Source organism: Anser anser, assembly GCF_964211835.1.
Source record: "Anser anser genome assembly, chromosome: Z".
Classification (NCBI taxonomy): domain Eukaryota; kingdom Metazoa; phylum Chordata; class Aves; order Anseriformes; family Anatidae; genus Anser; species Anser anser.
In genome coordinates, this window is record NC_139723.1 from 37,043,689 (window position 1) to 37,068,692 (window position 25,004).

Sequence of the window (25,004 nt, forward strand, 5' to 3'; positions counted from 1 at the left end):
AACAATCACAAGTTCCTTTAAGAACTGGGGAAAGTGCAAGACTTACCTGTACAGTTTCTTTCCTCCATATCTAAAGCAAACCCACTGTTACATCTACATTTGAAACTTCCGATTGTATTCCTGCATTTACCATTCATGCACATACCAGGGAATACCTTGCATTCATTGATATCTATGGAAAAAAAAAAAAAGAAAAAAAGAAAATAACATTCTTAAACACTAATATATAAATGTATATTGAATGGGAATTTCCTTTTCCTGCTTACCAGTTGTACTGAGCATAAAAGGCATGGTTTGGGCAGCAGGGTACTGCAGGGATGGCCTCATCCTTTACAGGTCTGGAGTTTGGAAAAATAAAACCAAGGAGACAAGTAGGAGGGGACACAGCTGGAGACACAGCTGTGATGCACTCCTGGAAGGCAGTACTCCAAGCCCTAGGAGGCATCCTTGAGGGACTGTTGCCCATGGAAGACCTATGTTGGAGTAGTCACACCTCTAAGGGACTGTTCCTGTAGGTGACCCATACCAGGTCAAGGGACAATGGGCTGTTTTGGCAATTCACTCTGGAGTAGTGACAACCCTGAGGGCTGGGGTACAGGAAATGCTTAAGAAGGAAAGAAGAGCGAGAGAAAACAGTAAACAAACAACAAGGGGTGGAAGAGAGAAACCATCCCCAAGGACCTGCTGCCCAATGCCTCACCTATGGGTCTGGGACTGAGTGCAACCTGCAATAAAAACAGAGGGACAGACACCAAGAAGAGTGGAGGAGAAATGCTGGGCTGAAGTTGAGCCTGGAAAAAAGGCAGAAAAGGTGTTTGCCTGCCTGTTCAATTGTTTATGCCTTCCTTGCTTTCCAATACACAAATCGGTAATTAAAAGTCTATGTTTATCAGCAATCCACTAAATTCAATGAAATTTCCCACATTGACACTGTTTTGCTTGTGACACAAATATGTATCATGTTCTTTACTTGGCTAACACAATGAATATTCATGGTTTTGCTGAACCTTCTTGTAAGAGATGTAATTATCATCTGTTTTTTTTTTTGTTTGTTTGTTTTGTTTGTTTGTTTTTAACTGAGTGATATTTCAAGATCAGTTTAGGAAAGGGTAACTTTTCTTTTGTAGAATATCAACCAAAATGTTTCACCTCTTCTAAATGTATTTTCCTGGACAGCTGGGATAACACAGGCTATTAAAATTCTTGCAACCTCTCTCATAAGCACGTGCACAAGGGGATTTACAGATTTGAATGAGCTTTTCTTATACTCTGTAACTTGCTGGATGAATATCCTTACTTGAGGACTAAAAAAGTATGGTGCAAAAGCAGAAACATGCAGCAAAATCTTACAAAAATCTTGAGGTGGATAGAATTCCATACTTGTTTAGCAAATCACCACTGAATGTTGAGAGCTTTGAATTAGAATAGTAACACTTGAAAAATGGAGCTTATTTATGGTGAAACAGAGCGCCAATCTGTTAAAGTTTTCTCAAACAGCTCAACATATTTTCAAGACAAATGTTTCAGAATACTGTGTTCAAGTATTAAAACATTTCAGGATAACCTCAGCTTCTGAACACACAGAAATTTACTGTTCTTCTTCTCAGACTTCAGTCATCTAAAATAATCTCATATCTTGTTTCTTAAGGTTTTCCAGCCTCTTATGTTTTGTCTGTGCTCTGTGGAAGCGAAAGACAGGAAAAAATGGACAAGATGTTTTTACTTTACTTCTTTATCACTGCAGCTCCATCGCCCTCATAATTTGAGTGTAATATCAGACACCCTTCCCTTTTAATCACTTAATTGGTGATTAAAACCAATTGGTGAAAAAACTCTGCAAAGCACAGAAGGAACCCATCCTTTTTCAGTCTGTATATCTACAGGTCAGTCAGCCTCACCTCCATCCCTGGAAAGGTGATGGAGCAGCTCGTCCTGGAGGTCATCTCCACAAATGTGGTGGATAAGAAAGTGATCAGGAGTAGTCAGCATGGATTCACCAATGGGAAATCATATTTGACCAATCTGCTGTTCTTCTTTGATGGGTTGACCAGCTGGGTAGATGAGGGGAGAGCAGTGGATGTGGTCTACCTTGACTTCAGCAAGGCTTTTGACACTGTATCCCGTAACCTCCTCATAGACAAGCTCAGGAAGTGTGGCCTAGATGAGTGGACTGTGAGTTGGATTGGCAATTGGCTGGATAGCAGAGCTCAGAGGGTTGTGCAGTGGTGCAGTCTAGCTGGAGGCCTGTAGCTAGGGGGTCTGTCCCCCAGGGGTCAGTATTGGGTCCTCCCTGCACCTAGGGAAGAATAACCCCTAGCACCGGTACAGGCTGGGGCCTGACCTGCTGGAGAGAAGCTCTGCAGAGAGAGACCTTGGAGTCCTGGTGGACAGCAGGCTAACCACGAGTCAGCAATGTGCCCTTGTGGCCAAGAAGGCCAGTGGTATTCTGGAGCACATTCGGAAGAGTGATGCCAGCAGGCCAAGGGAGGTGATCCTCCCCCTCTATACAGCGCTAGTGAGGCCATACCTGGAGTCCTGTGTCCGGTTCTGGGCTCCCCAGTGCAAGAGGGACATAGAACTACCGGAGCAAGTCCAGAAAAGGGCTACTAAGATGATTAGGTGACTGGAGCACCTGTCGTATGAGTACAGTCTGAGAGAGCTGGGCCTGTTTAGCTTGGAAAAGAGAAGACTGAGGGGAGATCTTATCAATGTATATGAATATCTGAAGGAAGGGTGTCAAGAGGATGGAACTATACTCTTTTCAGTTGTGCCCAGCAACAGGACAGGAGGCAATGGGCACAAACTGAAGCACAGGAAGTTCCAGCTGAATATAAGGGGTCACTTCTTCACTGTGAGGGTAACAGAGCACTGGAAGAGGTTGCCCAGAGAGGTTGTGGAGTCTCCTTCCCTGGAGATATTCAAAACTCCCTGGATGCCATCCTGTGCAATGTCCTCGAGGGGATCCTGCTCTGCGAGGGGGTTGGACAAGATGATCTTCAGAGGTCCCTTCCAACCTCAAACTTTCTGTGATTCTGTGGTTCAGAGAACCCTCACCAAATTGCAGTAATATTTTATGTTCACATTTTAACTCCTTGACTTCATAGAATTCCATCTCATCCTCAGTTCACTCTTTGCAAAGCACAATGTTAAAAAGGTGTGTATTTTCTGTTATTCTCATCATTGAGATCTCCTCTCCCTATCATAGTCCTATCATAGTCATTTCGTTTTTGTCCTTACCAAAATGAGACCTTGCATCTTTTCTTCGCAGACTCCTATAACACTCTTGAACATCATGCAAACAGAGGTAGGTTCCCTACCTTTACTGTCAGCTCTGTAAGGCAAACATCTTTATAATATTTCTCATCTCAAGTACATACGAAATATAAATCCTGGCATTTCCTTAGAATAGTCACCAAGATGTACATATAATTCACTTCTAGATCAGTTAGACAACAATGAACCCTTACCTTTATAAAATGGCCTGCCAGTTAGAATATCTCCCCTGTTGGAAAAGCCAGGACCTCTGGGACACAGAGACTCATATTCCTTTGTGCCAGGCTTTGGACACTCCTCACAGTCGGAGCCCCAGGCAGCACCCACAGCGCAGCAGCAGGCATCCATACGAAACTTGCCAGGCACAGACTGAATGCACTCATCTTCATCCCATTTCAAGTAGCATTGCTCCATGCGGATATCTGCTCATTAAAAAAAAAAAAAAAAAAGGGAAATTTTACCCTTTGCTAGGTTTTCAGTTCTTCAGAAGCAGCTATTTGAGTACATGTGTATAACAGTGGGTCAGTTTCTGGGAGACAGATTTCTGCTTAAGATGCTACACTTCTGCACAGTGTTGAACCATTTGAAATCGCTATTGGTAAGTTTCTGAATCTCTGTTGCAGCACATAAAAGTAGAAGTATTTATCTAAATGCTAGTTTCTACAACATACAAATAATGGGAAATGTATCAATTACAGCTGGGCTAGAGAAGATGTCTGTGATTCTACATCTTCCTAGATGGACTGGAATTCAAGCTGTGTTGTCAGAATAAATGTAAGCATTAATTTTTTATATCATACACTGGACTGGAAGTTAGGCTTCAGGAAACCTAACAGATATTTTAAATGCTTGGCACAAAATGCTTTGGTAAAAATGCATTATCTAAAAAATAACATGGATGAGCTTCTGAATTATTTTCCATACAAGTCCTTCAGAGTTATACAGTTTTACAGTATAAATTTACCCTATGCACATCTTAAGGTAAACAATTTAGAATCAAGTATAAGAATTAGAAATTGTTTAAAGAATACTTATGTTTTCCTGTAAACTACTCTATTTCAGGATCATATTTATTTTCATTTCAAAAGATTCAGCAAACGTATTTCTAATAAATACTTATTTTCATTGAAATCACTGTAGTGGACCCTGCAGGAAATAAACATATTTGAGAAGTATATAGCACAGTGCTTATGTAGCAGAGGAGAAGGCACATATCTTGTAATATAAAGGGACATCTTCTCAATAAATTAGGAAGAGGGAATATGGCTTTAAGGGTAAATGAATCCTGTGTGTTGCATGAAAACGACTCCCTTGTTCCAACCTTTCATTATCTCAGTCAACCACACCTAAATCCACACTTGTCCTTATGAAATTTCTCACTGAGAAGTAGTACAGGGTTGATGGCCACGGATGACAGTGACAGGCAACAGATTTGCTAACTATTGAGGAAAAAAAAATAAAAAGAGGAAGGAAAACCTAACAAAACTACTTATGCTATGCACTAAAAAATACACACATGCAACTTGGCAGACTTGGTTTTGAATTATTTCTTTTCTTCTATGAGATATTTATGCTGATTATACACATCTGTTTCCTTTCAAAATTCTATTTTTAAAAATATTTCTAGCATTACATTGACATTAAAAAAAAAAAAACTGGTAGCTGTTTGTATCAGCTAGGCATAGTGCAATTAAAGGAAAATTGCTTGCTTAAACTTGAATCTCCTTTGAGGAAAGAGAACACTGGTCAAATAAAAAACATGGATTAGAGCAGGCAAATTCTGGACTGACATGAAGCAAGGGCTGAAAATTTGTACTTGTTCTATTGTTCTGTTTTCTTAAAAGAAAGCAAATGCTGTAAGTAATAATATTTTTATAGTCCTTAAAACAGGTAAAAAAAAAAATTAACATGAATTCCAGAATCTTTTAAGCATTCAGTTCCCTGTCTGTATATTTTTCATTTCTGACTACTGATTTTTAAAGATTTCAAAAAAGCAATCTGAACAGATGTACTGCAAAACACTGAATTCCTGGATGGAGAAGGTGTGTGTGGTACAAATTAATTTCAGTTAAAACAGACATGCACTTTTATAGAATACATTACAACTCACAATAAATAGTCTTTTTTTCTTTCTTTCTTTCCCCCCCCCCCCACCCCCCCATAATCTTATAGATAAATGTAATTCTAAATTACTAGGTATGGCTTATTTAAAACCATATAAACATTTTGTGGTATCTGAATATGGATTTTACAGCTTCTCAGATGTAAAAAATACAAGCTCCCTAAGAGAGTGAGCAAGGGGATAGAATTTCCAATTAAAAAGGCAAGAAAAAGAAAACCAAGTACATTCACTGATATATATTGTTGTTTTATTACGATAATTCAGATGCTTCAAAAATTTGTAGCAATGTGACTTTTTATAATACCTGTGATTGTAAAAAGCACTATTATATGTTCATTCACGCACTTCCCCAGCTCTAGAAAAAAAGTTACAGAAAAGTTAAGGGTTTTCCAGGGGAATACACTTTCCTGGTGGTAGTGTAGGAACTGTGGTAAGTCTCTCTTGCTCTTTTTCCCTATCTTGCAACCTCAGGAATTGAGTTCTAGCTCTTTCCTTTTTTCTCTGCCAACAACAACAAAAAAGTTTAGCAGACTAGTAAAACTAACTACACTTGCTACTGGATATTTTTGCATTCTTTAATTTGCATAAGGGGTTCAGTACTTTTTATACCTCAAAACTTTCCTGTAGAGAACATTGTCTTCACAGCTATCATGTTTTGTCAGTAGAAGACATTTAAGTTCTGTACAATGAAGATGAGCTCTTATTTTTATCTACATCCATTTTGCTTTCTTACAAACAGAACAATTTGCACCAGTGTTTGTGCTACAAGCTAGTACCTCATTTTCACAACATGACTAGATAGCAAGAGAGAAAAGAGGAAGTCACACTGCATTATAAGCTTCTGGTTGGACAGCTAACTGCTTATTGTCTAGCTCCCAGTGAGTTAGATGTTTCTGTTTTGGAACAGAAGTCACAGTTAAGGGCAGCACTCTAGCAAAACCTATTGACTGCACTGAAGGCAAGACAAATCATAACACAAACATTCACATTCCCTCTAGGGATTAACAACTCTTCCCTGAACTGGCACAGGTATCTGAAGTCTTAGCAGGCAAAAACTAAGACATACATTTAACAAAGTCAGCAATACAGAAACAAATCAAACATCCTTTCATACTCTTTTGAGACCTATTTCGGATATTTCTTATACAGAGCCTAAAAGTTAGCAGAGTTGACTGTGGTCTTACCTAAACACACTCGCCCTGTTCCATCCAGTGTCAGTCCTTCAGGGCACTCGCAGTGAAATGAACCTCTGCTGTTAACACATCGCCCATTGGGACAAACTCCCGGGAAAACATCACACTCATTTACATCTGTTGGTAAATGAAGGGGTGAAAGAAATTTCAGACTGTATGCCAGCTCCAGCAAGTAGAAAGCTACAACTTTTTTGAGAACTTCAGCTATATGAAAGAAAGCATGACACTTTCATTCATAATGTATTAGGATAAGTAATATTTTCTAATAAATAAATTGAAGGAGTAGTTCCATCCTTTTTGTACCATTTTGACATTCTCCAATAGTGTTAACTTTTATGTCCCCAACAGTCAGTAACTGTGATGGCATTCATCTAAGATCAGTATGATTATGCCTGGCAAAATGAACAGCAAAATAAATCCTCTTTTATACCGTTTTCCAGGGGGAAAAAATGACATCTTGAGTAAGAAGCAAAAGCATTACCTTCACAGGTAACACCCTTAACTCTGGCAAATCCTCTTGAGCAAGCTGTGTCTGGAATCAAGCCAAAAAAGATATATCACTGCTTTAGAATGACAGAAATATAAGAGCAAGTAATTTAAAAATAAAAGTATCTTTGCAATTTTTCTATATTTTCTGACTGCATAACATGATGAGTGATCTAGCCTCAATGAAGAAAACTATGGACTCATACATGTTACTTATAACAAATAATAGCTGGGGAAATTAAATCTTATATATTTTTTTCTCATGGTTTCCTCAATCGGAAATTGAGGAATCAGACTAATCTCTGCACTCAGATGTAACTGAAAGGTAAATTTTTATAAAGTTCCCTAAAGATTTCAAGCTTTAGTGATGCTAGTTATCACTGAAGTGTTTGTTTGTTTGTTTTTGTTTGTTTGTTTGTTTCCACTACAGCTTAATAAAGGATATCAGCAAAGATGTTATTCTAGGATATGTATGTAAAATGTAGCATGCTGTAGAGATATGCAAGCTTGCTGGAATCAAGTGAGTTAGAGATTAGGAAATTAAATGGCCAAACATAGTCTGAACTAATGGGCTCTCTAGATTGATTAGTTTTTGATCAGTTATACCACCCTCACCTTACAATGCTGCTTCCTGGAGTTCAAAGTAGTATCTTTTCTTGATGCTCTACTGCATCTCAAAAGCTTGTTTGTTTGCACCATGCTTATTAGGTGAGATACATGTGACCACAGTTATTGTTTCAACTTAAAAATAAAGGCTGGTTCAGTTGCAAGTGGCATTATTCAAATCTTATGGCGAGAGTGTGGCACGGTGTTTATTCCATAAAAACAAGCATGCATTTAGCATTCCTGCTTCCAACCTCTAGCCCTACCCCTGTGATCTAATACTAGTACTATTCTGCAATCAATAATTGTACATAAGTTATGTGGTTGAAAACAGCTGGAACAAGTGTTAACAGCCCACAAAATAAAAAGCCCTCAAGACTTTTAGCAGATATTTCACTTTACTATTATAGTCTTTAATTCAACCTACCCCAATGCACAGTCCATGTTGAGAAGAAACATATATAGCTATTCAAAGATCAATTCAAATGTTATTTCCTTGTAGCTTCAAAGTTATTAGAATAATACCTGATGGTGGAGATTAGAAGTGATGCTGAAGAAAACAAACTCATTTCATAGTGTTTTCTTGTTATTATTTTTTAACAGAAGATGATGAGAATTTATTAGTGTTACATTTGCTCTTCTCACAAAAGTCACAGGATATGCAAGCACAGCAGCATACCTAATTCACAGCGCTCACATGGGCTGCCCCAAGCTGCTCCTAAGGTAGCACAGCATTCAGATTTCAGTGTAGCACCATTGATGTTGACTTCACAGCGACTATCCTGGATGTTAAGCCAGCAAGTCCCCTTCAGGCTATCTGCAATAGAAACAAAATGGAACTGTCACAGTAAAAAGAGCTGGCATCTTCTCATGCCACTGGCAGATGGAGTACAAAGAAAGCACAGTCTGTCTTTGCATCAGAGTCATTTTGTATGTATTTTATTTTAGAAGCAGAGGAAATGAATACCACTACCACTAAAAATGAGTGGTAGAGTGCACCGCTTGAGGCATTTTATAGTCCAGGTCCTATAGCTAGTTGAGGTCCTCCAGCAGCTACAGCAATTGTATTTATTTGTTTCATCTAGAGACTGCTCATTTCTAAAATACACAAGTAGCAAATAGAGATTGTAACCTGGGATTCCCCCTTCCAGCTGACTGCTTGAACCACTGGGCTATAATCACCGGGTGCTCTTACCTCTGTCCCACTCAACGAAACTTCAAGATTGTCAGAAAGAAAAGAAAAAGAAAAGTGTGGGGGGCAGGAGTGTGCTAGATTGTTTTAGAGGTGCAGTCCTCCCGGTGCATTAGGAGGGCTTTGATTATGTCTGTTAGCTTACACTCCACTCTCTGCTCCTGAGGATGCAGTCACAGCACATCCAGCTCCTCAATCACAAATTAGATTGTCAGGCTGTGAACTGAGACCTGCTCAGGGCAAATCCATTCCAGTAAGTGCCCAACTGAGACAAGCAGCACCTCCTGACTGCTCTCCAGCTAACCAGCCATGAAGAAGAGAGATTTTCGGTCACCGGTGTCAACTATGCTGCCTGAAATTCTCTGAAATTCTCTTTTAGGTACCCAAATATTCAAGTATAAAAAACTACGCTTTCAAAGCCCAAGCCACTTTTCAAAATGTCAATTAGATCCTAAATCGGGTATATACATTTGAAAGTACAGCACCTTGACTCAGTACTTTTATGCATTTATATTAAAATGAGATCAAATTTCTTGAATTCACCATATTTGAAAAGTTGTGACAGTGTGGTGAAGTTCCCACTGACTGGAAGAGGGAAAACATAACCCCCATTTTAAAAGAGAAAAAGGAGGACCTGGGGAGCTACAGTCCAGTCAGTCTCACCTCTGTGCCTGGCACGATCATGGAGCAGATCCTTCTGGAAACTGTATTAAGGTACATGGAAAATAAGGAGGTGACTAGGGACAGCCACCATGGCTTCACTAAGGGCAGATTGTGCCTAAAAAGTCTGGTGGCTTTCTGCGATGGGATTACAGCACTGGTGGACAGGGGAAAAGCAACTGACATCTTCTACCTGGACTTGTGCAAAGCATTTGACACTGCCCCCTATGATATCCTTGTCTCTAAATTGGAGAGACATGGATTTAATGGATGGACCACTAGGTGGGTAAGGAATTGGCTGGATGGTCACACTCAGATAGTTGCGGTCAACGGGTCAATGTCCAGGTGGAGATGCGTGACAAGTGGTGTTCCTCAGGGGTCGGTACTGGAACCGGCGCTGTTTAACGTCTTTGTTGGTGACGTGGACAGTGGGATCGAGTGCACCCTCAACAAATTTGCCAATGACACCAGGATGTGTGGTACAGTCAACATGCTGGAGGGAAGGAAGCCCCTCCAACGGGACCTGGACAGGCTTGAGAGGTGGGCCTGTGCAAACTTCATGAGGTTCAACAAGGCCAAGGGCAAGGTCCTGCATCTAGACCAGGGCAATCCCCAGCACAAATAGAGGCTGGGTGGAAAATGGTTTGAGAGCAGCCCTGAGGAAAAGGACCCAGGGATGCTGGTTGACAAGAAACTGAATGTGAGCCAGCAGTGTGCGCTTGCAGCCCAGAAAGCCAACTGTATTCCTGGCTGCATCAAAAGCAGCATGGCCAGCAGGGCTGGGGAGGTGATTGTCCCCCTCTGCTCTGCTCTCGTGAGACCCCACCTGGAGCCCTGAGTTCAGCTCTGGAGCGCCCAGCACAAGGAGGACATGGATGTATTAGAACAAGTCCAGAGAAGGGTCTTGAGGATGATCAGAGTGCTGGAGCACCTCTCCTATGAAGACAGGCTGAGGGAGTTGGGGTTGTTCTGTCTGGAGAAGAGAAGGCTCTGGGCAGACCTTATAGCAGCCTTCCAGTATCTAAAGGGGGCCTACGGGAAAGCTGGGGAGGGACTTTTTGTCAGGGAGCATGGTGATAGGACAAGGGGTAATGGCTTTAAACTAAAAGAGGGTAGGTTTAGATTAGATACAAGGAAGAAATTCTTTACTCTGAGTGTGGTGAGGCACTGGCACAGGTCTCCCAGAGAAGCTGTGGATGCCCCATCCCTGGAATTGTTCAAGGCCAGGTTGGATGGGGCTTTGAGAAACCTGGTCTAGTGGGTGAGAGGTGTTCCTGCCCATGGCAAGGGGGTTGGAATTACAAGATCTTTAAGGTTCCTTCCAAGCCAAACCATTCTATGATTCCATGAAGCAGACCACAATCCCTGTCACTGGATAGCAAAAACAGTCTTTAAATATCTAACCCGGATTTGGAGATCAGCCTTGACAGAGTTTACATGCAAGTGCATACTCAAAGTTCAAAGCTAAGAAAGTGGCACAGATGAATTTAACAAGATGACTTATGCAAGATGAATAGGAATTGGCTTTTAAGATTTACATGTAATATACATACGAAAAGCCAGACAATCTATTAGGTGCTGTGGATTATTATTACTGATACCTCATATTTAGGCGCAACGCGCTCCAGCTTATTTTTTTTCAATCAACTTGAACTTTTCTACAAAACTGTCATTAAAAAATTACTTAGACCACCAAGAACACAACTTTTCTTTGGGTAATGTAACAGGAGAAAAATGGCTAAAGAATGTGCCTGGAACCAGTTTTAGAAACTGGAGAATGTACTTCATACACATTTAATTATAAAAGAGTGCAATTATTTAGATTAATGTTGGTCTCAAACATGTAGGGCAGAATACTACCTTTAAAAAAGTGCATGAACCAATGAGGGGCTGAGGATCGTGGGCAAGTCATCTTTTCTAAGCCTTGTTCCACCTTTGTCTGACAGTCAGGATTAGGGTTAACATCAAAAGACCAAAGGAAGACATAAGCTACAAAGTGGCTACCTGGATCTGCCCTTGGCCAGTCATGGGTTGGTCATAATATCTTCACATCATATGTCCCAAATACAGGGGACTAACACAGGGAGAACAAAATAGGCCCTTTTAGCTGCTATTTCATGCTACATCTAGCTTACTGGCCATACATTGATGTCTCTGCTTTATGTTATCAAAATGTAAATGCTTCCATTGCTTCATTCACTAGAAATTTCTGAACAAGATATTATTCATTTTTAGTAGCCAACATTACAGGATGAAAAAGTCAAAACAGTATCTCAAAAATGATTTAAACTATACAAATTAGCAGGTGACTTCCTTCACACCAGCTGCATCTATACTACGCTGCCAAAGTCTGCTTGTCTTATTTTTTTTCAGGCTATGAGTTAATTTCCTTTATTTTACACAACCTCTCTTGTCCAGACAAAACTTACAAAGGGCAGTCACTGTGACTTTTACTTTGGTGAAAAAATTATTTATTATCCAGCATCAAAGCATTCTTTCTGCTGCTTGCAACTCTTTGATTCTGACTTGAAGAAGAATATACGCATACTACAGGCAGATGGCAGCCTACGGGTTGTGCACTGTGTGAATTCCAAAAATATTGAAATGTGCATAAAAAGCATTTATTAAGTGCACATTTCAAAGACCACAAATTGCAGTATCTCTACTACATGAGCAGTTTCCAAAATAGAAATGCAGCACTGGTACCACCAACAGAAGTATTTCAAAAACAGTTCCAATTCTACCCTTCCTTACAGGATGTCAGCCTTAATACTGCAGACACTGTCAGTGTGAAAGCAAAAGAAATGCATAATACATCATCTTTTTTTGTTGAATGCTTTTAATGTAAACGCTAAACTAACAACTTTCATTTGCTGGAAGTTGGAGCTCTAATATGAGGCCAAATGTTGTGACTTGAAATCTTGCTATTACTTGAGCAAGTCATTTTTCTTTTATGCAGGGAACCTCACAGAGAGAGACAAATGGCTTACATCTATGCTGGATTTCTACAAGCAATATGGACGCAAATGGCTTAAGCCACCTGGTTCTTCAGCATTAAGGCTGAGCAGCCCATGCAAAGGAGCCAGAGGAAATGACAGACTGAAGTTATCTGTCCACAAACTAAGTAAAGAACATGCGTCAGCCACATAACTTGGGTATTATCTGAGTCCACAAGAGAACGGTGAAAATCAGCAATAAGGCCAATTGGAACAAACACATGAGAACAAGATGTTGTAAAAATAAAATTAAGAGTGCTGTAATGTTAATGTTTTTTTCTTCTAATTATGTTGTCATGTGCAAATTTATGTGAATTTTAAGTTCAAGCTTTCATCGCCATCATGAAAGAAAGAAAAATATGTCCTTACAAACGGGAGTGATTTTGGTTCTGACATGAGACCAAATTTGGAACTAAACCAAAACTGTAGAGAGGTCAGAATCAAACTGACACTACCTTAGTTTGATCATTCTTATGAAGAATACAATACATACCCAAACCAGAACACCATTCTAGACATATGCTTCTGTACTGGTGTAAGCTTTTCATATCTGATGCTACAATAATGCTTTACAGGAACAATCAGCTAAAAAATTATGTCAATTATAGTCAATATACAAGTGGAGAAACACAACTTTCTCTACTGTGGAGATTTAAAACAGCTTACATTCAATGAATGTTTGCAATTTTTTCACACCAGAAACTGCCTATAACCTCACTCCCCTTTCAGTAACCTAGTCTGCCCTTCTCTCAATCACTACTGATTCTAATGGAAATTTTGCCAACACAGAAAAACATAAATGGACTCTACATGTACAAATCTGTACTTCTCACGTGAGCTATCCCGACCCTTCTGTCCTAACATATTCTCACCTGTGGCACTGAAAACTCTTCCTGTGGGAATGTTGATCAACATGAAAAGTAACTATTAGGCTTATAGTATGGGTGGCTCCTATCCTTCACTTTTAATCTGACTGTTCAACTATTTATTTTGTTTGTTTTACATTATTTGCCACTACTACTCAAGCCAAATAGGACCTCACATGACAACCAATTCAATGGAAACCATTTGCAAAGTAAATCCAGAAAACTGTTATAATTAAGTCCTTAATGAACTTGTAATACCTTTGGATGTCAGAACATGAAAATTAAAACAAGCAGTACAAAAAAGCACAAATTACTGTGGTCACATCAAGGCATAAGCAAAATGTGAAAAAGAACAAAAAGAATACTAAACTGTACAGGCCAATGATGGTGACAGTATCCCTAAAAATCTATGAGAAAGGCTAGAAGGAAGGCATCTAAGAGAAGGCTTAGGTGCAAAAGTAACTCACTTAAAAAACATGTTAAGGCATAGACAGATAGCAACATTAAATAGGAACTTGACTCTTTGCATTATATTTCCTGTCTTATGAAAATCTTGGCAAGACAAGAAAGTTGAAACAAGAACACCAAACAAATGCATCTTACAATAAAAAGAACATTTAAAAACAGCATCATCCCTTTATTAATGCACTCCAATCCAACTTATCCCACATATTCTACAATGGCTCCAATTATGTTACACTAATAAGATGAAATGGCAGCTTTTGAGCACCTGAGAAATGCAGATGTGTCCAAACCTTTGAGTCTTCTTGGAAAGACAAGGAAAAAAAAAACATTAATGAATGACTTCCAGAAGTAATGCCAATGACATCTTGCAGACAACTGTTGCTGCTAGCTCTAGTAAAATCTGTGCCATGTTCTGCTTTTTTTCAATGCAATAGAATCCTAAAAGGATGTTAACATTATTTATGTTACATTATTATATGTCACAATATGGTAAATTATATATATATATAAAACACATAGGGAGAGAGAGACATTATCACGTTTCTGCTTCAGGGGCAGTAGGCATATTGATAAATTCAGATGTATTTTACTCTCCTTTATCAACTTGCTACGAAAGACTGAAGGTATAAGATTGTGCTATAAAGCAAAAGCCATTATTGTTTCCTGACAGATTGGAAAGCCACTCTTCGCAGTTTATGAAAAATGGTGTGAATCCTAGAAGCCATGTGTTTTCAAATCACTATTTGAGTAGATGTTCCTCCAGTTTTACTTAGTTTCTTGGCTCAAATTTAAAAGTGGCCAGGGAACTGAATGGGCTTTTCTGCTGTACAATTTCTCAACTATCAGGCTTATTATCTATTGTTTTCACTCCTATCAAGTCTTTTAGGAGAATGACAAAAATTCCTATTAACAATAAGACATCCCCACTGTCTCCCACCAATGAACATCTGCTTTTCACCACTTTCACCATAGTTTGGACATACACATGCATTATACCTATGTCTCTTTTTAACTTGCTTCTGCTTCCATGGAAACAAGAAAATTAGTATTGGTTTGTTTAGTATTACCTACACAACAAGACATGTAGTCTGCTATAAAGGGAAAATGAGCAGAATACATTATTTTCTTGCTTAATTAATCAATAAAAACAATATGTTTCAAATTAGTAAGAAAAACAGGAGAACAAAAAGGAAAAAAGAAGGAAAGACTCACCAATGCATATCAGTCCTGTAGAGTCGAGTTTGCTGCCAGGTGAACATTCACAATTGAAAGAACCAAGATTGTTCCTGCAGGCACCATTGACACACGGACTGCTTTCACATTCATTTATATCTATAATCCAGAAGGGAAAGACACTGTTAAGACTGTGATGTGCTTTTGGAAAATACTAGAGTACAAATACTGCTGTGGGCCATGATTTGCCAAAACTGCCTGGTGTATTTGGCTTTTTTCTCTTTTCTTTCTCTCTTTGTCTGTCTGTCTTCCTGTCTGCCTGTCTTTTTAAAACATGACATGCAAACGATGTATGGTTAGGCAGTTAGCATGTATGTACATGTGTATACAAGTGTATATTTTGAAAGTGTTAATTAAATGGCCCTTCTCTACAAAAGTAGTAACTTAGAAGAACTTGGACTATAAAGTTTTCCAGCATAAATTATAACTGTCCTGTGAGAAATCACAACTCCTTTATCATGGTAAGCAATGCATTTCCAGCCACAACATGCTGTGCACAAACAACAGCTTTATTGTTTCTGTCATTTATGGCTCCATGAGGTTTTGGAAGAATTAAGAAAACCCTGTCAGAATCAAAATATTCCATTGCTGGCTGCGATTCTCTAGTTCTGGAAAGCATTCAAGAAATAGGAGTTGAAACAGGAATCGTGTAAATGGTACTTCCCTCTACCCCCTAGCTACTTCTATTTATTGCCCCCATGAGTTTTTTGAGCCTGTTCATATGTAAGAATAGGAGTCCTGCAGACAGTATTATTTACTGATTTTTTATTTGAAGTGAAACCAGTTTTAAGATTAAACCAATACTAGCAAATTCTTTCAAAGAACAATTGCAGATGCATATCCACTATTTCCTCCTGAACTCAATCAATTCAATTGTTTTGATCTGGGTCCTGAATCAAGCCATACATTCTAACCCAACCAGACAGTTCCTTTGGCAGGCCAGAAATAAAGCTCTTAGTGCATAGTTATGTTTGTTAGTATTGCTTGAGGAATAATGTCATATTGATACAAAAAAAAAATAGCATGATGTAAATTAAGAATAAATTAATGCAGGATGTAGTTATGCACCAGTAATATTAATTGCACCATAGATCATTTTCAAAGCAAACTGGAATGTCCTGCTCATTGTTTAGAAATCGTGAAAAATGTATCATTTGATATTTGGTTTGCTATGATTTATACTAGATGTATACAACTATACATTTGACTAGACTTGAAGGAAGATTCCATGAAGGTATCTTCATGGATATATGTTTAGAATACTCACCAAAGGACATATGTATATAAACATATATGTGTATATATATATATATAAAAATAAGGGGGGGGGGGAGTAGAAAGGGGGAGAGAGAGATAGAAAACATGCAGAAATCTATATACTTATGAAACTGTGATCTCCCTCTTCATCCCCAAAGAAAGCACCTAATTTAGGGCCCACTTTTCACTGTCCCTTTACTTAATGGAATTACTTACTACTACAAAGAGCAAATAGCAAAACTTGTCCTTGAATGCCAGAAGGTTTTTGAACAACAAAAGAGCTTGTGTTAGTGAAGTCTACTCCTAACCTTGTGAGTTACACAGCTTACTCGTACATCATACACAGATGCAGACATGAGATCCAGGAGGCCTCACAATATCAAGACTGTGTTGCAGTTTCAAGGGCTGCCTGTACTGGGTTAACTGAAGCAGCAATATCTGAGCTGGTAAACCCCTAACAGTAATGCTGGCCCTGCATTACTCCTCTGGAGCTGGTAGTCCCATATGGCACCAGGCACAGCTTCCAAGTTTCTCTGCAAGCAGCCTGTTTAGATACAGTTGGTTGTGTTATCTCAGGCTCAGTCCTAGCCCACCAAGGCCCAAGCCAGCTCACCGGGCAGAGTGTAGCACCATGGGCGAGCACGCAGGGCAAGGACAGGTCACATACCAACCTGATCGGCTGGGAAGTGCAACATGGAGGTAATCCCATAGATCTACCGCAGCCAGTTAGTTTCGACAGAGCACTTGCTGAGCACCTCTGTATCCCAGCTGGCAATCTGGAGAGCTTGCCAACATTGATCTGCTCTGCATCCCTTCTCCTCCCCATAAATACATTTCACACTTTATTACCTGAGGTTTTATTATCCAGAGTATGCTCCCTGCCTCCCCAGTCTTCTTGTCTTTCCCTAGCCAGCAATACCTGGTAGCAGAGGGTAGTGTCTGCTGCTTTTACAGAGAAACCACATATCCTGTTCCCACGATTAGAAACAGATCATGCTGAGGCATCATCTTAAATATGCACTACATGCTGAATAGCTCTCAGTATACAAATGATTTTGGAGAAAGGTATGCTTTTGCTTCCTTTTGATATGCCATCTTGCTTTCAGCAGTTTGGCTAGCTTTAAAAAAAGGAGAAAATAGAAATGAAAGAAAGGACAAGTGAACTACATCAAAGAGGTGTAGTTGCTCCCTGTCAAAGACATCATCAAACTTTCACTATCTCTTACAGTACAAGAACAAAAAGACATCTCACAAAGCTAGCTTGTAGCCAAATAAAGAAACAGTCCTTTACACATCAAGTAGAGGAATTGGAGATGCTTACCCTAGGCTGCTCAAAGCATTCACGAATCAATAGCAGTCTGGACAAGTTATGGAAAAGAAATCCACCATGGTTTATTAAATGTAAAGATCCTATTTCTGAACCACAATTGCTGAGAAATCGGAGAGTATTTCTGGAAAGTAAAGTTGTGTACTTGCTCTGCTATAATTAGCATTGGGACAGAGGAATCTTTGATCGGTCTCCACATTTATGTCTTTGTTTTTACGCAGGTATGATTCTCTAACCAGTCCAGCACTCTTACCTGCTCAGGTACAACTCAGAAAAGTTCCCATGCTGGACCAGGCATGAACAGTGACACAGAATCTTTGGAGCTTTTGCACACTAAAAATAGAACATGTCTCTAGAGAGCATATGCAAAAGAAGTCTTACAACTTGGCCAAATTTGAGCACATTTTCAGAGGAAAGAAGCACTATCCTGATAGAAAGCCTATTTAAGAAATTTCAAGCTGCAGTAATACCGAGAAGCAACAGCTTTTTAAAGAAAATGTCACAACTTTTGCACATATCTAAATGCACAGACTAACATTTTTTCAGTAGCTAGTCATTCTTGGAAATAAAGTATTTTGTCTGAAATTTTTAAAGGTAAAATTATAATTTTGTCTGAGTCAGACACACAGTGAAGAAACTTATAGGTAAAACGGTTGAAGTTTGCCAAAAACATTTACAGCTGAAAGTAGGAGATTTTCATGGAAAGCGTCATATGCTTTTAAAAGTTGGCAGCTGAACCACACACGTCTGCACATACACCATCAATGTGCAAGACAAAGCACTATACTGAGCAGAAAGTGCTACTATCCAAAACACTACTTCACTCATATATAGAATATCAAAAATGCATGAAACTTAAAATAATTCTCATTTATAATTGTAAAATGTAGCAGGTTACTATGCTTATCTTTAATTCTCCCTGATACTTAGCAAGTTATGTTTACATACAATTTTATTGTAGGAAAAGCAATCTTCTGCTTTGGGTTTTCTGAGTTAACAAGAAACCCAAACCTAAGAAAAAAATAGTTGAGGGCCATAGCTGAAAGTCAACATCCCAAAAAGTAAAACTAAAGCTAAGTGAATAAATGGAGATGGAGGGGCCAAAACATCTGAAGTTCAGCACTTTATGAGAAATGAAGCAGCTCTCCTGATTTCATGGATTATGTTCTTCATTCTCTGGCAAAAGATGAAGGAGACGAAAGGAACCAAACTGAATTGCTAGGTGAGCAAAATGGGGAAGAAGAGGAAGATCTGTTGTCTGAGCTGACCACCTTCTAGACTGGGAGAACTGCCTGTGCATTCCAAGGCAAAGTCAGGGCATTTAATCTTAACCCTCGCTGAAGCCTGTATTGAACACATTCCATGTCAATACAACTGAGTCTGTCTATCAGGTTGCTGCCATCTACAGGGGACATTTCCATTTCACCCTTCCTTTGTTTCCAACTCTCTCTAGTGCAAGCACAAGTTCACAGAATCACAGAATCGTCTAGATTGGAAGAGACCTCCAAGATCATCTAGTCCAACCTCTGACATAACACTAACAAGTCCTCCACTAAACCATATCACTAAGTTCTAAATCTAAACGTCTCTTAAAGACCTCCAGGGATGGTGACACAACCACTTCCCTGGGCAGCCTATTACAATGCCTAACAACCCTTTCGGTAAAGAAGTTCCTCCTAGTATCCAACCTAACCCTCCCCTGGCACAACTTTAGCCCATTCTCCCTCGTCCTGTCATCAGGCACGTGGGAGAATAGACCAACCCCCACCTCGCTACAGCCTCCTTTAAGGTACCTACAGAGAGCTATAAGGTCACCCCTGAGCCTCCTCTTTTCCAGGCTGAACAATCCCAGCTCCCTCAGCCGCTTCTCGTAAGACTTGTTCTCCAGACCCCTCACCAGCTTCGTTGCCCTTCTCTGGACTCGTTCAAGCACCTCAATGTCCTTCTTGTAGCGAGGGGCCCAAAACTGAACACAGTACTCGAGGTGCGGCCTCACCAGAGCTGAGTACAGGGGGACAATCACTTCCCTAGCCCTCCTGGCCACACTGTTTCGTATACAAGCCAGGATGCTGTTGGCCTTCTTGGCCACCTAAGCACACTGCTGGCTCATATTCAGCCGACTATCAACCAGTACTCCCAGGTCCTTCTCTGCCAGGCAGCTTTGTAACCACTCCTCTCCCAGCCTGTAGCTCTGCTTGGGGTTGTTGCGCCCCAGGTGCAGGACCCGGCACTTGGCCTTGTTGAACTTCATACAGTTGGCCTCAGCCCATCGGTCCAGCCTATCCAGATCCTCCTGCAGAGCCTTCCTACCAGGAAGCAGATCGACATATCCACCTAACTTGGTGCTGTCTGCAGACTTACTGAAAGTGCGCTCGATCCCCTCTTCCAGATCATCGATAAAGATGTTAAAGAGAACTGGCCCTAGTACTGAGCCCTGGGGGACACCACTAATGACCGGCCTCCAACTGGATTTGGCTCCATTCACCACAACTCTTTGGGCCCGGCTATCCAGCCAGTTTTTAACCCAACAAAGCATATGCCAGTCCAAGCCATGAGCAGCCATCTTCTTGAGGAGAATGCTGTGGGAAACGGTGTCAAAAGCCTTACTGAAGTCAAGGTAGACCACATCCACAGCCTTTCCCTCATCCACCAAGCGCGTCACTTTGTCATAGAAGGAGATCAGGTTCGTCAAGCAGGACCTGCCTTTCATAAACCCATGCTGACTGTAAGCATGTACTGTAACCCACTGTGGTCCATGGGGACTGTAACCCATGCTTACTGATCAGTAAGTTCCTTACTGATCCCACAGACAAATATTCACTTTCCAGTTTCTGGATGAAAATGGCAAAAGCATGTAACTAAGATCAGAGGTGAGAAAAGCTCTATCACAGAACTACACTCTTCCTCATTTCACGTTGTCCTGGTATAGATGAAGGAATGCTCATCCCATCTCATTTCTTTCTATGGGTTAGGAACAAGGAGAGCAGCTTTCACTGCTTCACTGCAGCTTTAGGATATGCACATCTGGAGGCATTAATTTGTGGTTGTTTCTAAAATGATCTTGTTACTGTACTCTGGCTCCCCAAACCTGAAAATATAGTTTGCTAAGTTCTGCATTTGATGTGCTTCAGCACAATGTCAAAAAACAAACAAACGAACAAACAAATGGAACAGAAAGAAACTAAAAACAAACCAAGAACTTCTCTAAGCTCAGTATTTTATGTATTAACATGTTTATAATATTGCACTGACTGCTCCCCAAAACCACCATTCAGGAAAAAAAATAAAAGGATGAATGTACTTCACCAATAGTGCATTGCTGAGTCAGGGCAAAAAGTGTCATATGCAGAATGTAAACAAACTTGAAAATTCTTTCCATGCACCTTCTATTAACAATATTAAATGGCAACTTTAAAAAGAGTAAGTGAGAAAATTATTTGATTTAAAATACAATTTTATATTTTAAAATAAAAAGCGAATGTATGAAAATATTTACCAGGGATTTTTTTTTTAAACATTTTTTTCTTAAGTGGAGTGAGTGTACATTGTAAATGTCACAGAAACAAAAATTGAAACAGTTCACTGTACATTCCTGGAAATAAACTTCAAAGCACATCTGGTTTACATTTAACTAGTTATGTCACTGGAAACACAATCTAAACCACAGAGCTTGCTGTAAAAATCTCAACTTTCACAGACTCTGAAAGCTTAAACAACTCCCCCACTCCCCGCAACAAATTGATGAAAATTTTCAGTTGAACTACAAATGAAAGCAGTGTATGTTTTGTTGTTTTTTTCACAGTTACTGATGACATTTATACTAATTAAAAATATACTAGTGAGTAATAAGCATCAGAGCATTTTCAGAGCATAATATAAAGCTTCTGGCTACAGCAATCTTCTACAACTAGTGAACCTGTAACTCCAAACTGAATTTCTTAGTGTTTCTTTGAAAACAGAATTTGGACAAAAAGAGATGAATTTATTCCTCAAACTGCCAACCCACTCAAAATTAGAAAAAATGTAATACATTTAATAGGTTTTATAGACACTTTTATGCCAAACCACTCCTGAATCTTTTTGTGCCTGATCAGCTAAATCTAAACTTCAGTCTAACTAAAATATTCAAGATGGAGATGACAGATCCTTCATAACCTATGTGTGTGATTTCATGTATATAACACTATTGAAAGAAACTGAAAATCCTTCAGAATGTGCAGCACAGACAATATAAAATTAAAATTATTTTAGGCTGGATTACACTAAAATAACTATGGCCAAAAAAACAAACAAAAAGAAATTATTCTCACAAAACTGGAGTTTTAGTAGTTAATCATTAGTGTTTGTTTTGTTTTGCTTTGCTTTTTAAATGAGAAAGTGAGAAAGTAGGATTTTTTTTTTTACATTTATAAAAAGTTCTATTATTTTATTCCTGCATTCATGCCCATTTATGCACTCATTCCTCCGAGTTCAGTATACATACAGGATTTTGAAATAGAGCCAAAGGATGCACAGGAACTGATACTTTATGAAGGAAATAGATCCTTAGATGAGTAGCTAAAAAATGTATTGTGAACATTTCCACATAAAAAAGAAACAAGAGATTAAATGCATTAATTAACCTCTCTCCAAACTCAGCTAATCAAAAAGCCACCAAACAGAAACATGATCTGCTGTACTTATGTACCTTGAATGATCAACTAGGGAATTCTCCTTTTACAATAGCATTGACTTTAATTTACATAACTACCTGCTCAAGTAAAGCACGTTTGCATTTTCTGCCTACGGTTCAGGCTGGCTCAAGTTGTGAAATGTCTCATTACGTGTATTACGAGACAACTGTCAAAAGCACTACACCGTGCTAGTCTGAATAAATCATATGAGTTCCCTGTTCCTATTTTCAGACATGACCCATAAACGATTAATTTAGGGAATGTCCCTAGCTCCTTTAGATAAAATCCAAAAGTAATTTTCTTTTTTCACATTTCTTATAAAAATGAGCTAAGATGCTATTAAGAAGAGAGAGGTCTGCCATTCAGATTTCTACTAGAACTTTCCTGCAAACTCTATTTTATCTTAACTGTAATATTTTTTGATATTATGGTTTAGCAGACAGTATCAGCTAGCAATGCTATCTAAAGAAGTCACCCACACTCCTCAGTGAACTATTAATTCAAATGAACCAGTGAATTAATTTCCACACCAGAATAACTCTCTCTCACACTCTTCCCCACTTACTTCCCCGAAAATAATAGGGACATAGTGAACTCCCAGATGTCATTCACTACATCGTGATCCCCAAAACGTGTGCTAGCACAAGAGAAGGCACACTGGAATGGTCACAAGGATTTCCGGAAGATAGAAAATCCCTTTGGATCCCTTTTTTCCTATAGATGCTGTGTCTCAATGCAATCATGAATCCACTTTTTTTTTTTTTTTTGGTCAATTTGACTCGATTTGATTTTTTTTTGGTTGATTAAGCCTCTCTGTTACTATTTCTATGACCATTACTATTGCTATTGCTGTTAAAATACAAATTTAATTTTACATTTGAAAATCTGGATACACTATTATTTCAATAATTGTACTGGGTTATTTGCATTCTGCTGTCTCATTCATCTATATTTTGGTCAGTGTTACGCTTTGAAGATGATGGTCTTTCCATCTTGTTAATTAACATTTTCTTTTGCGTTACTATTCTGTTTTTTTCTGTGGAGGATATTTGTTAAGAAACATGCAGATGGAAAACATGTGATGAGTGACTGAGATGTTTTTACACATAGAAATGCAACCTGTAGACAGACTGTGAAGACAAAATCTCACCTGAACATTGTGAATAGATACTAAGCATTAAGACAATTTAGCACAGTGTGGTATAAATCAGGGGGGGTATAAGAGGCCTAACCTGAGCAAGTGCTACGAATTTGTAACAGTTAAGGAGAGAAGAAATTCTAACTTTTAAAAGTGGCCTGTGAAACACACATGTACTGAAATATAAAGGAACATGATTCCTTTTGAACAGAAGGGGTGAAGAGGTGAATGATTTGATACTGCCAGAATTTAAACCATTTCATTAGATGTTTTTAGTGTAAACACATGTTCACTTTCCAAACAGTTGGAGACATTAAAAATGCTATTGCCCCCATGCTGCTTGCTTCCACTCCTCTGCTGAAAACTGGCAAAGAGCACATGGGCCTTCCTCACCCACTTCAGAGTAAAGTTAGCCAGTCCAGCATACACTGCGAATGAAATGGTTTAAGTTAACCTGACTGATCTTACACAGCAAGAATAGATTAAAGAGCGCTTCCACTTTCCATTCTGTATGTTTGCTTAGCTGTGTAGCAGTAACTTGTGGCTGACCAGTAATAACAAGCAGCTGAGGATACTAATGCCTTCCACTGCTTCAGATAAATATGGAAGATGATATTGGTTCATACAGTAGATACTCCAAAAGGTATATAGCTTCCCTATCACTCACTCAAACATAAGACTATTTTCCTATAAAAACTTGCTAATAGTAACAATATTGAGATTTATAGATTATGGAACCAAATAAAAAACAATACAAAAAACTAGTAAAATACTCTTGCTCTGAATACTAATTAAAAAAAGAGAGAAAAGTTTCTATTTCAACTCCTCTTTTGCAGAGCCTTGCTTGAAACTGTTTTATAACCAAAAATTCTCATTAAAACTTGCTAGATGTTACCAGAAAGGACAGCCTTCAGGAATCCCAGGTCCCAGAAACCAGGGGGAAAGGCTGGATCAAGGAACGTGTACCCTTGGTAGAAAAGGGTCAGGATGGGGAAAACATAAGCAAACTGGACCATTCATAAGGCCATGGGCTCTGATGGGATGCACCTACAAGAGCTGAGGGAGCTGGCAGATGTCATTGTGAGGACCCTCTCTATAATCTGGTCGGTCATGGCAACTGGGGGAAGGGCCTGAAGACTGGAGGAAAGCAAATGTCACTCCTATGTTCAAGAAGGCCAAGAAGGAGGACCTGGGGAACTACAGACCAGTCAGCCTCACCTCAATTCCTGGAAAAGTGATGAAGCAGCTACTCCTGGAAACCATTTCCAGGCACATGAAGGAGAAGAAAATCAGCAGGACTCACAGATTCACCAAGGGGAAGTCATGCTTGACCAAACTGATAAGCTTCTCTAAGGAAAAGACGAGCCTGATGAATGAGGAGGGAACACTGGATATAGTCTACCTGGACTTGAGAAAGGCCTTTGACACTGCCACCATAAGATCCTCACAGAGGAGCTGCTGATGTATGGGCTGAATGGGCAGATGGTGAGGTAGATCAAAAACTGTCTAAATGGTCAAGT

General features: G+C 39.3%; 1 protein-coding gene across 2 annotated transcripts in view; it reads right to left on the bottom strand.

The window, feature by feature from the left end:
- The window catches only part of FBN2 (fibrillin 2), a 191,639-nt gene that overhangs the window by 61,238 nt on the left and 105,397 nt on the right, over nucleotides 1-25,004 (bottom strand). For both annotated transcript variants that reach the window (XM_083819186.1, XM_083819185.1), the window contains 6 exons: nucleotides 15,069-15,188; nucleotides 8,357-8,494; nucleotides 7,070-7,120; nucleotides 6,580-6,705; nucleotides 3,468-3,695; nucleotides 47-172 (listed from right to left, as the gene is read on the bottom strand). In XM_083819186.1, the coding sequence (XP_083675312.1) occupies nucleotides 47-172; nucleotides 3,468-3,695; nucleotides 6,580-6,705; nucleotides 7,070-7,120; nucleotides 8,357-8,494; nucleotides 15,069-15,188 (789 nt within the window). The remainder of the gene's footprint in view (nucleotides 1-46; nucleotides 173-3,467; nucleotides 3,696-6,579; nucleotides 6,706-7,069; nucleotides 7,121-8,356; nucleotides 8,495-15,068; nucleotides 15,189-25,004) is intronic.